This window comes from Phocoena sinus, chromosome 17 (assembly GCF_008692025.1).
Source record: "Phocoena sinus isolate mPhoSin1 chromosome 17, mPhoSin1.pri, whole genome shotgun sequence".
Classification (NCBI taxonomy): Eukaryota; Metazoa; Chordata; class Mammalia; order Artiodactyla; family Phocoenidae; genus Phocoena; species Phocoena sinus.
In genome coordinates, this window is record NC_045779.1 from 28177790 (window position 1) to 28190944 (window position 13155).

General features: G+C 34.3%; 1 protein-coding gene across 12 annotated transcripts in view; it reads left to right on the plus strand.

The window, feature by feature from the left end:
* The window catches only part of RALYL (RALY RNA binding protein like), a 900595-nt gene that overhangs the window by 775358 nt on the left and 112082 nt on the right, over nt 1-13155 (plus strand). For all 12 annotated transcript variants that reach the window (XM_032610288.1, XM_032610292.1, XM_032610297.1 and 9 more), the window contains one exon: nt 8556-8603. In XM_032610288.1, coding sequence (XP_032466179.1) covers nt 8556-8603 — 48 coding nt within the window. The remainder of the gene's footprint in view (nt 1-8555; nt 8604-13155) is intronic.

Here is a 13155-nt window from a genome sequence, read left to right on the forward strand (position 1 = left end):
AATTGATATTTAAAGGACAGTCCATCCAAAAACAACAGAATACACTTGCTCCTCAAGAGCTCATGGAACATTCTCCAGGATAGATCATATCTTGGGTCAAAATGAAGCTCTGGTAAATATAAGAAAATTGAAATCGTATCAAGTGTCTTTTCTGACCACAACACTATGAGAATACATAACAATTACAGGAAAAAAACTGTAAAAAAAAAAAGATGCACATGGAGGCTAAACAACACACTACTAAATAACCAAGAGATCACTGAAGAAATCAGAGGAAATCAAAAAATACCTAGAAACAAATGACAATGAAAACACAATGACCCAAAACTATGGGATGCAGCAAAATCAGTTTTAAGAGGGAAGTTTATAGGAATACTATCCTACCTCAATTAAAAAGAAAAATCTCAAATAAACAACCTAACCTTACACATAAAGAAATTAGAGAGAGAAAAACAAACCCCAAATTCAGCAGTAGGAAAGAAATCATAAAGATCAGATCAGAAATAAATGAAAAGGAAATGAAGGAAGTGATAGAAAGATCAATAAAATTAAAGCTGGTTCTTTGAGAAGATAAAAAAAATGATAAAGCATTAGCCAGACTCATCAAGAAAAAAAGGGAGAAGACTCAAATCAACAGAATTAGAAATGAAAAAGGAGAAGTAACAACTGACACTGCAGAAATATTAAGGAACATCAGAGATTACTACAAGCAACTCTATGCCAATAAAATGGACAACCTGGAAGAAATGGACAAATTCTTAGAAAATCACAACCTTCTGAGACTGAACCAGGAAGAAATAGAGAATTTAAACAGGCCAATCACAAGCACTGAAATGGAAACTGTGATTAAAAGTCTTCTAAGAACCCAAAGCCCAGGACGAGATGCATTCACAGGTGAATTCCATCAAACATTTACAGAAAACGTAACACCTATCTTTCTCAAACTCTTCCATAATATGGCACCCACATATTTTGGAACACTCCCAAACTCATTCTATGAGGCCATCATCACCCTGTTACCAAAACCAGACAAAGATGTCACACAAAAAATAAAACGGCAGGCCAATATCACTAGTGAACATAGATGAAAAATCCTCAAAAAAATACTAGCAAACAGAATCCAAGAGCACATTAAAAGGATCATACAACATGATCAAGTGGGGTTTATCCCAGGAATGCAAGGATTCTTCAATATATGCAAATCAATCAATGTGATACACCATACTAACAAACTGAAGGAGAAAAACCATATGATCATCTCAATCGTTGGAGAGAAAGCTTTTGACAAATTTCAACACCCATTTATTATAAAAACCATCCAGAAAGAAGGCAGGGAAGGAACTTACCTCAATATAATAAAGGCTGTATATGACAAACCACAGCCAACATCATTCTCAATGTTGAAAAACTGAAACCATTTCCACTAAGGTCAGGAACAAAACAAGGTTGCCACCCTCACCACTATTATTCAACATCATTTTCAAAGTTTTAGCCACAGCAATCAGAAAAGAAAAGGAAATAAAAGGAATCCAAACTGGAAAAGAAGAAGTAAAACTGTCATTGTTCACAGATGACAAGATACTATGCATAGAGAATCCTAAAGATGCTACCAGAGTACTACTAGAGCTAATCAATGAATTTGGTAAAGTAGCAGGATACAAAATTAATGCACAGAAATCTCTTGCATTCCTATACACTAATGATGAAAAATCTGAAAAAGAAATTAAGGAAACACTCCCATTTACCATTGCAACAAAAAAATAAAATACCTAGGAGTAAACCTACCTAGAGATATAAAAGACCTGTATGCAGAAAACTCTAAGACACTGATGAAGGAAATTAAAGATGATACCAACAGATGGAGAGATATACCATGTTCTTGGATTGGAAGAATCAACATTGTGAAAATGAGAAAACTACCCAAAGCAATCTACAGATTCAATGCAATCCCTATCAAACTACCACTGGCATTTTTCACAGAATGAGAACAAAAAAAATCACAATTTGTGGAAACACAAAAGACCCTGAATGCCAAAGCAATCTTGAGAAAGAAAAACGGAGCTGGAGGAATCAGACTTCCTGACTTCAGACTACACTACAAAGCCACAGTAATCAAGACAGTATGGTACTGGCACAAAAACAGAAATATAGATCAATTGAACCAGATAGAAAACCCAGAGATAAACCCATGCACATATGGTCACCTTATTTTTGTTAAAGGAGGCAAGAGTATACAATGGAGAAAAGACAGCCTCTTCAATAAGTGGTCCTGGGAAAACTGGACAGCTACATGGAAAAGAATGAAATTAGAACACTCCCAAACACCATATACAAAAATAAGCTCAAAATAGATTAAAGACCTAAATGTAAGGCCAGACACTGTAAAACTCTTAGAGGAAAACATAGGCAGAATACTCTATGACATAAATCGCAGCGAGATCCTTTCTGGACTACCTCCTAGAGAAATGGAAATAAAAACAAAAATAAACAAATGGGACCTAATGAAACTTAAAAGCTTTTGCACAGCAAAGGAAACCATAAACAAGATGAAAAGACAACCCTCAGACTGGAGAATATATTTGCAAACGAAGCAACTGACAAAGGATTAGACTCCAAAATATACAAGCAGCTCATGCAGCTCAATATCAAAAAAACAAACAGCCCAATCCAAAAATTGGCAGAAGATCTAGACATTTCTCCAAAGAAGGTATACAGATTGCCAACAAACACATGAAATGATGTTCAGCATCACTAATCGTTAGAGAAGTGTAAATCAAAACTAAAATGAGGTATCACCTCACACCGGTAAGAATGGGTATCATCGCAAAATCTACAAACAGTAAATGCTGGAGAAGGTGTGGAGAAAAGGGAACCCTCCTGCACTGTTAGTTGGAATGTAAATTGATAAAGCCACTGTGGACAACTGTACGGATGTTCCTTAAAAATCTAAAAATAGAACTACCATATGACCCAGCAATCCCACTACTGGGCATATACTCTGAGAAAACCATAATTCAAAAAGAATCATGTACCACAATATTCATTGCAGATCTATTCACAATTGCCAGGACATAGAAGGAACTTAAGTGTCCATCAACAGATGAATGGATAAAGAAGATGTGACACGTATATACAATGCAATATTACTCACTCATAAGAAGAAATGAACTTAAGTTATTTGTAATGAGGTGGATGGACCTAGAGTCTGTCATACAGAGTGAAGTAAGTCCGAAAGAGAAAAACAAATACCATATGCTAACACATATATATGGAATCTACAAAAAATAATGGTTCTGAAGAACATAGGGGCAGGACAGGAGTAAAGACACAGATGTAGAGAATGGGCTTGAGGACACGGGAAGAGGGAAGTGTAAGTAGTGATGCAGTGAGAGAGTAGCTTTGACATATATACCCTATCAAATGTAAAATTGATAGGTAGTGGGAAGCAGCTGCATAGCACAGGGAGACCAGCTCGGTGCTTTGTGATCACCTAGAGGGGTGGGATAGGGAGGGTGAAGGGAGATGCAAGAGGGAGGGCATATGGGGATATATGTGTACGTATAGCTGATTCACTTTGTTATACAGCAGAAACTAACAAAAATGTAAAGCAATTATACTCCAATAAAGATGTTAAAATAAAAGAGTGTGAATGTGCAGCTCTACACAATCACTTTACCACTTCCTATTTCCCATTAAAGTTTGAGGGAATCTGAGCAAACAGAATATAGATACATTGTAAAGTAGAATAAAAGTTGTAAATGTGTTCAAGATTTAAAATTTCAAAAATAAACTCTTTGTTTGTGTTAAACATTCAAAACTACTGTTTCAGTTTTCTAAAAAGTCGATTACTTGACCTTTAGCACTGACCATGCTCCCAAAGGGCAAAAACGACATTTACAGGAATTAGCTTCCTGCTGGACAATGCCTTAAACATCTAATTTATTATCATTTTTATTTCAATGGCCTAAGAACCAGATTGTCACAGAAAACTACCACAGTGAAAGTTGAAAAGGTTCCTCCTTTAAAAGCCAAAATATATTAACTCATGAGCATAACAGCACCACTCTTGGCTTACAGCGGGGAATGGGGATCTTTTTTAATGTGAAAGACAAGTTTTTCCTACCAATACGATTCAAGATACATAAAATACCTTGTGATGCTGAATATGACTTCTGGAAATGCCATTTTTTGACATCTAACTTCAAATAGAGATTGACACAGAAAGAAAAAAGAAGAGATTTTTAAGAGAGAGAGAGAGAGAATCTGCAGGAGGAAAAAATAAAGACAAAAAAAAAAAGAACTGAGGGCGGAAAAGATACTGAGGAAAGCACAGCAGGCATGAATCAGACTTGCCCCGTGGTGACTCATCTCCTTGAATCTCTTCCTCTTCCTTGGAAATCCAGCTTGATTTTACAGCTTATGACCTGAGCCAACTACAGCCATGGCATTTCTGCTAAAATCCAAACCATTAAGACAAAAGCAGCCTTGCCCAGATTATACAGATTTGTTTGTGCATTTTATTTCAGTTTTAACTTGACAAGTAAAATTGAGTTTATGATGGCAGAAAGTGGGACTTGGAGATCAATTTAGGATGCTTAGCTATAACTTGTTCTTGTAAATATGCCTTAGCAGTCAGGTTGAACAAAAAATAAGCAGATTGGACAAGATAAGTTAAGCATAGACTGATAAAAATAAAAATATTTTTTTTTCTCATGCACTTTTCAATTTCCAGAAGGTTGGTAAATTATTGAAGTATTTCTTAAAGGTATAAAACATGAGTAGAATCATCACTGTCATCCACATTAATAATAGTTCATATTTTCTTCTTGCTATTAAACTCCACTCTGAAGTTATAATGTATTTTAAAAGAGTTCCAGAAAGAAAGGTAAAACACTTTAGCCACTATTCTCTCTCTATTTGGTCACATCTGAAAATACTGAGAATTAGCACTGTGTGGAAATTACTGTCTTATCAAGCAATAGCTATTTAATGCATCTAAAATGTCTATCACCATGTCTAATGCTTAGGTTAATATCAAATTAATGTATTAGAATCAGTAACTTCTCAACATTATTTAATTATTATCATTATTATGACTGTTATTATTTAATTTCTAAGATCGTTCCCAGGTCCTTAAGAAAGACAAGGCAAGAGGCTGGGAGAATATTTACATGTCAAAATGTCAGAGAATTTATCAATACAATTACAAGTTTTCTGAAGTAAATGCTCTAAGAAAAGAGAGGTCAGAGGACTATATTCAGGAAGAAATCTATGGTTTAGGCAAGCTGGGCAGGATATTAAGGCCATCTTGATCACCACTAGACTGTGAGATTCCTGAACAAAGACAGAATAATTTCACTTCTAAATGCAAGTGCCTCTTACAGTTCCTGACACATAGGTCCTTACTCAAGTTTTGGCAAATGAGCATATGAATGACTATGCTGTACTAGACTACTTATCTGTGTTATTTAGGATATTTAATATATCTAGACCTCAGTGTCCTGTAAAATTAGGATAACACTCTACATCTTATAGACTACTGTTAAGGTTAAATCAGATTATGTATGGAAAACCATCAAGAATAATGTTTCAATAACTAGAATGTTTCCTTCCCCAGGCATCATGTTTCATAAACAAAGTCTCAACAAAATTCTTAAAATGATATATTGTTTTGATTACCTTTTTTTTCTTTGTTTTGGCTGTTGGGAACTTCATTTGTGTTATCCAAACATGAATATTATTATACGTACATTTGTATTCAACAAACATATTCTTTTTCCCCCCAGCTTTATTGAGGTATAATTGACATATTGTATAAGCTTAAGGTATACAAGATGTTAATTTGACACACTTATATATTGCAAAATGATTACCACCATAGAGTTGGTTAACATGTCCATCATACCACAAAATGATCGTTTCTTAAGTATCTGTGATCAAATGAATGGATAAAGATGTGGTATGTATATTCAATGAAATACTATTCAGCCATGAGAAAGAAGGAAATCTTGCCATTTGTGAAAACATGATAGACCTTGAGGGCATTATGCTAAGTTAATTAAGTCAGAGAAAGACAAATCCTGCATGGTATCACTTATATGTGGAATCTGAAAAGCCAAACCCATAGAAACAGTAAAATGGTAGTTGGCTGGGGCTGGAGTTGAAAGAAATGGGGCTGGTCAAAGTGTACGAACTTTCAGTTGTAAGATAAATAAGCTGTGGAGATCTACCAACATGTTCTTAAAAATAATCAGCCATAAGGTACAACAATGATGACTCATGACAAATGTGTATGAAAGTAGCATAACCTTAAACTTGAGACTTCCAAACAAAAGTTTGGATAAAGTGTCATCATATCCCTTATCTGCAGAAGAAACAAGATCACAATGAAAATTATATGTACTGCTATTTCGGAAAACTTTTGAGGTGAAATTTATACCTTGGATTTGGTGCTAGCCAGGAAGTTTTCTTTAAAATCCCTCAACACAACGTCATAGTTGAGTCTAACACCAGCAATATCAACTAAAGCATTAAACATTACGACTTAAACAATCTGTGACTGTGGGCCAAAAGGGTTACTTTTGTTCTTACTGCTTCAGCAGTAGCCTCATTGTCTTCCTTTGTTTGCAGAGGTAGATATCCAGCAGCACTGCTCTGGCTAGACAATGCTTGGTCTTCCATCAGACACTCACATGGAATAGGTCTCCACTTTGCACTTCAGAACTTGAGTTCAAAGTCATTGTGTTCCATTAGGCTAGTTGGAGGTGAAACCAACCCTCTCTGATGGGCTCTGTATGCTATAGCAGGTTTTCTCCACCCTGCCATATGTAACGAGTGTCAGGACAAATACATACACTTATCCAGAAAACCAGGAATAACAAGCCCTCCTCAATATGTTCTTTCAATTTTCCTAACATAAGAATAGTTAGAAAGTAAAGGACCATTAAGTTGACCATCTGGGGAATATAAAATGACTTGCCTGTTGTACAGTGGTTAAACACAGAATTACCATATGACCCAGCAATACTCTTTTTAGGCATATACCCAAAGGGGATGAAAGCAGGAACTCTAACAAATGCTTGTGCACCGATGTTCATTGTAGCACTATTCACAACAGCCAAGAAGTGGAAACAACCCAGATGTCTATTAATGGATGAATAGGTAAACAAAAAGTATATATATATATATATATATACAATGAAGTATTATTTAGTTATAAAAAAATGGAATTATGATATTTACAACATCGATAAACCTTGAAATATTATGCTAAGTAAGATAAGCCAAACAAAAAAGGACAAATATTGTATGATTCCATGTATATGAGGTACCTAGAATAGGGAAATTCATAGCAACAGGAGCAGTCACTGGGGCTTGGTGGGCGGGGGCAGGGGAAGGAGGGAATGGAGAAGTATTGTTTAATGGATACAGAGTTTCAGTTTAGGATGATAAAAAATTTAGGAAATGGTTAATGGTGATGTTTGCACAACATTGTGAATGTACTTAATGTCACTGAATTTTGGCATTAAAAATTGACTACAGAAAGCTTAGAAAGGTAAATTTTATGATATATATATATATATATATATATATATTACAACAATAAAAAATGAATAAACATTTTAAATGATTACTCCCCTGCAGTAGAGATACTCCATTCATCACGAGATTAAATTTCTTCCAAGCTAGGGAGTGTTGCATGGTGTCATAAAAAATAGCTCCAGACATAGATTCAGAAGTCTTTCTCTGAAGCTTCAGCTCTGTCACTTACTAGTGATAAAAATTTGAGCTAGCCCCTTAGGTCCCGTGCACATTAGTTTTTTTCCAGTTATAGTATCCAACAGAGTTGTTGTGAGGACTTAAAATTAAAAGGAAATAATTCATATAAAGTGCTTTGTAAACAACAATTGTACAAGTGGATGGGGAAAATTTTTTTTTACATTCCTTTAAGGAGCTTGTTAATAATATTATCACTAAAATGTACTTATTAACTCCTATTTAAATGCCCTAAATTATTGTTATTGTTGGTAAGACTCAAAGTGTTTTTTTTTATTTTTCTCTATATAAAGTATTGAATCACAAGTTTTTAGAATAAAAAGGAAATGCTGGATTTCTGAGGAAACTACATTTCTATTTACTTTTCTAACAATGAATGCGTCATTAAACCCTTTCATTTATATTATTTCTATACCATTTGTTTAATGTTCATTTAGCCTCAGTATACATACCTTAGGAAAAAAGGATAGCTATATTATATCTTGTCTGGGGTAAAAAAATGGTCCTACAAGTAGTTCAAGTATTAAAAAATTAATTTTGATTTCTGCTCTCATCTTCCATTCCAAACCACTCAATCCATTATCAGTCTTTTCATTGTCACACATATAATGAGTTTGATATGGCATTATATCCAATTAGACATTATCTTGTAAAGCCCTTTGGATACATAATTACATTGAAAAATAAATATTTAAAAGTAACAAATGTATTGCTATTACATTATAAATTAATACCAAAATTGCTGTTGTCAACAAATAATTTTTTGTTTCCCTCCTTAGTGGTTATGTCTTTGACTATGATTACTACAGAGATGATTTCTACAATAGGTATGTAAATTTCTCATCCTTCTTTCCCTTTGACTTAAATTATATTTTAACTGTTCTGTACATTTCATTCACAGGTATTATTGATTAATACATTTAAATAATATTTTACAGTAAAAAAAAAGTCCCAATAAAATATAAGATAGCCAGATTTTTCTATTTTGATTGTACATACTGAAATATAGTAGATCTTGGACTTTCAGAATTCAGAGGTGCTTAAGCCTAAAATTTGGTTTCTAATTTTTGGATGATATTCTAAAGATTTAATTAACCCATATTATTTTCCAGATGGGTAGGTGACTTGGAATTCTTCAAGACTGAGAGATTTATAAATTCAGAAAATGAGTACAACCTTCTAAAATACATCTGCTTTCATACAACACATAGATTCAGTAAAAATTAAGGACAATTCTTGCTTTGCATAGCAGTGTGTGACCTTAAAAGAAAACCATGCAGAGTGATGTTAATAATCAATGGGGGGAAATAGGATTTTTTCATCTCCTTCAACAATTTTTTGTCAAAACATTAAAAACTCTTTTATGTTATAAATATACATATTTACACATGTATACATATATTTAAATTCCCTCTTCATACGTATAGGAAAATACAGTGAAACTAATAGCTATTTAGTACACTAATTTAAAATTTTAACACTGTAATGTAAAAATACTGACAATTAGTGTGCTTCATTTCTTTGTAAAAGAAAGACTTATCAAAAGTAATTTGAACAGCACTTGCCTTCTTCTTTTATTATAATATGGAGAAAGCACCTCTTTTATCCCTTGGTGAATTGTCATACTCCCAAGACTGGCTCAGCTTTGACATTTTATTAACATTGTGAACTACCTCTGAGACTTCCCTCAGTGTGTGGTTCTTTTGCCAAGTGTCATTTCCTCTGGGACATATTTGTCCCCTCCCAGCACATCACAACCACTTTCTTCATTTATGTCAATATGTTTTAATTTCAACTTACAATTGCATATTTTAATATAACATCTTTAATTTCTGATATTTTCCTTTTAGATGTAATTTTATGTAAAGGAATGCATTTATCTCTGGCTTAAACCATTATTTTGCTTCATCTGTGGGCATCGTGTTTAAGGAAGTCAATTTATGATACCTTGTGGGAATTTTTTTTTTTTTCAGGTAAACTGTATATCAAATAGCTTTGTGGATTTTGAAGGAAATTTTTGGCATTCAGGGCCATTTTTAGGCTGTGCAAATCAATCCTTAGGGCTTTCTGGGGATCATACTACTTAAAATTCATATAAACATATCGGATGTAATATATATATTTGGAATAAAAAAATATATTTTATTTTACTAAGTTCCTCTGCCTCCATCTCTAGAGTCTCTTGAATACAAGAGTGTCCACAGCCCTATAGTCAGCTATTTCTCCTCTAATTCCATTTACATTTAATTTTAATTTTATTTCCAGTGTTACTTTTCAATTCTTTGCTGCACCAATCCCTTCTTTTGATTATCCATTTTTATAAAATGCCACATGGATTTATCACCAGCAGACAAGGAAACAATACAACTACACATTTGCTATCCGTGTGTGAACTAACAGATGCACAGGGACAAATCACTGACAGACTTTGAAAGAGGTGATGTGATTGGCCACTGATCATCATGAGCATCTGTCATTTACTTATTGATTTGTGGACTGAAAAACTAGCAGCAAAGCTTGGACTTTACGAAATTACTCACAGTTAATATATATGTGGTAACTGAAATTTGTTTTGTGCTGTTGGGGGACTGGTGTTATTTAACTAAGCATTTGTAATTGAGATATTAGAGATATACAAAACAAAGGCTGACTGTGTGTAGATAGATCATTGGACCACACACACACACACAAAATGAGGTAAATATTGTTTAAGTCTTTAATTGTAAATAAATTCATTCAAACAAACAAACAAAAATTCCAAGGCATAAAAATGCAAACAGAGAAAAACAGAATAGACATTTTAAATAGGGAAGAAACTTCATAATCCCTTGTAAGGGTCTTGTTCTCTCTGCTCCAGCCATGAGGGTCCTTTTTCAGTTCCACAAGAACATGGTATTCCTTCCTGCCTGGGGACCTTCTTCTGATTGCTCCTTCTCATACCTCACTCCACCGTCTAGTTAACTTGACTTCATCCTTCAGATCTCAGCATGAACACCTCTCTCAGACTAAATGAGGTTCCTCTGTTCCCCTCTCAGCACCTGTTACTATTCCTTCACAGCACTGTTCCTGGTTTTTATTGCTATATTTCTCTCTGCAACAACAGTATTTGATTTATGTCCTTCCTTCCTCCAAAAGGGCAGGGAAGATGCTCAGTTTTGCTTATTGTATCCTCAGGGACTATCATCAAGTCTCACACATAGTGGATACTCAATTTTTGTGATTAATTCATCTCCTTAGATTTAGAGACATTTCGTTTTCTCCAAGGTCACATAGTTAATTAGTGGGAGAACTACAATCATAAACTAGATCTCCATTTATACTCAACAACCAACTGTGTGGATACGCAAAACAGAAGAGGAGCAATGTCAGTCTATGGTTTTACATAACAGGAAATAGGCTTATCTGCATGGAAATTAGATCCACAACCATACCTTTATCACCACTATGTTCAAACTACTGAGTTAAGCAAATGATTTCTCTAGTCAACCCTTTATGACCAAACATGAATTTTTAAGGATGGTTTTCTCAAATAATTTTTATAATTTCTATAAAATATAATATTTTATTTTAAATATTAAATAGCTTATAATAACTTGTCCTAATGATATGAAGATCTGACAGCATTAAAATAATCCCAGTTACTACGAAAGATAACATTTAGATATTCTTTATTTAAAAATTTTAGTTTTTGACAAATGTAAATTTTAGTTTTTGACAAATGAATAAACATTTTCTGATATGCTTTTATGTTTCAGGATGCAGAACACTGTCTTCATTGCTATGAATAAAGTTTTCAATTAATATACATTGTCTTTTAATCTGTTAATATGAAAATGTTTTTGCATTGTAATCTCTTAAGTATTTTCTATCATGTGATTTCCTTCCACATTGAAAGAATTTCTACCTAAAATGAAGTAGATGGTAGGAGACCCAAGTTCTGGTAATTAACCTGTAACTTTGGGCAACTAGGCAGGTTTTCAGTTTTTTCATTTTTAAAATGAAGCCAATATTTGCTTTTGCATTTTATCAATAAAAATCATTAGATAGATTAGACAGATGATAGGTAGGCAGATTTTACATGCAAAAGAGCAAGAGCCTTAATCAGCAAATAATTACAGAGCCTGAAGCTTTCAGATGACACTCCACTACACAAAAAAGCTAACTCTGAACAATTTCCAAAATCATTTATTTGTCTTATATAAAATCTGTTTGGTTTATAAGTGTTCAAAGATCAATATGGGTGTATTGCTAATAGACTCTCTGAGCAGTCTGCGCCCTCATTAGCTTATGTTTCATTTTTTTACTTGGCTAAGAAAGACAGAAGCATCTGCCACTAGTAGAGGTAGTCAGGAGTTCCCTGTGAACATAGATCCCCAGGAAAGGAAAACAGAGTGGAGAGGCTGGAGAAGAGAAAAAGCTTACCAAGTCAGTGTTAACAGTTTTATCCACACTAATTCCTCCTTAGTTACTCTCTGCTTGTAGTTATGGTCAATTTTTTTTTCTCTTTTTACTAGTGGTGCAAACTTGGACAACTTATTTAATACCACAAAAACTATTGTCTCATCTATGAAGTGAGCATGAAATTAATGCCTACCTCAAAAGATTGTTCTGAGGATTAAATGAAGTAACATATTTTTATGACCTGCATTATGCCTGGTATGTTTTTTGTGCTTAATCCATGTTAGCTACTAGTAACCATTAACAGTAACCATTAACAGTGATGGAGAATATGTTTCTTATACTGTTACTCATGTAGCAGTGTCCCTATGACTGAGCAATACACTGGTTGCTCAGTTGTCCTTCCATAATAGTCCATCGTGACACCTCTGGATCATTCTGTTTGCATTGTTTTCCCTCCTCCTACCCCCCCCCCAGAACATTCTAGTTGCAGCTGAACACTTATCTGCAGAGAGAGACCATTCAGTTATTTCCATTAACTCCATGCTGCTTGGTTTTCTGTCAGGAAAACGGAAATCATACAGTTATGTTGAACAAGGAGAATTGTTTGTAAAAACTTTCTAACTATGTATTAAGGAACTGAAAAGGCAAAAACAAATAAACAACAACAATAAAACCCACAGTGATATGATGGAGTTAGCAAACTACAGGAAGCAGCTACCACCTCTAGGGTTGGGGAAACAGAGGAAAAGATAGGATTATCAAATATCACTGTAGAAAAGGGGATTTGCACAACTCACAATGTGAGTAGGAGGTTCTGCTTAGCTGCTGCTGCTGTATCTGAGCCCAGAGGGGGAACCCGTGGGGCTGGAACCCAGACCTCTAAGGGGGCAATGCCAACTGGTGCCAGGGTCTCTGAGGAAGTGTGAAGACTGTTCTGCAAATGTTGCAAAATTACTCAAACTGGATTCAGTTGCTACT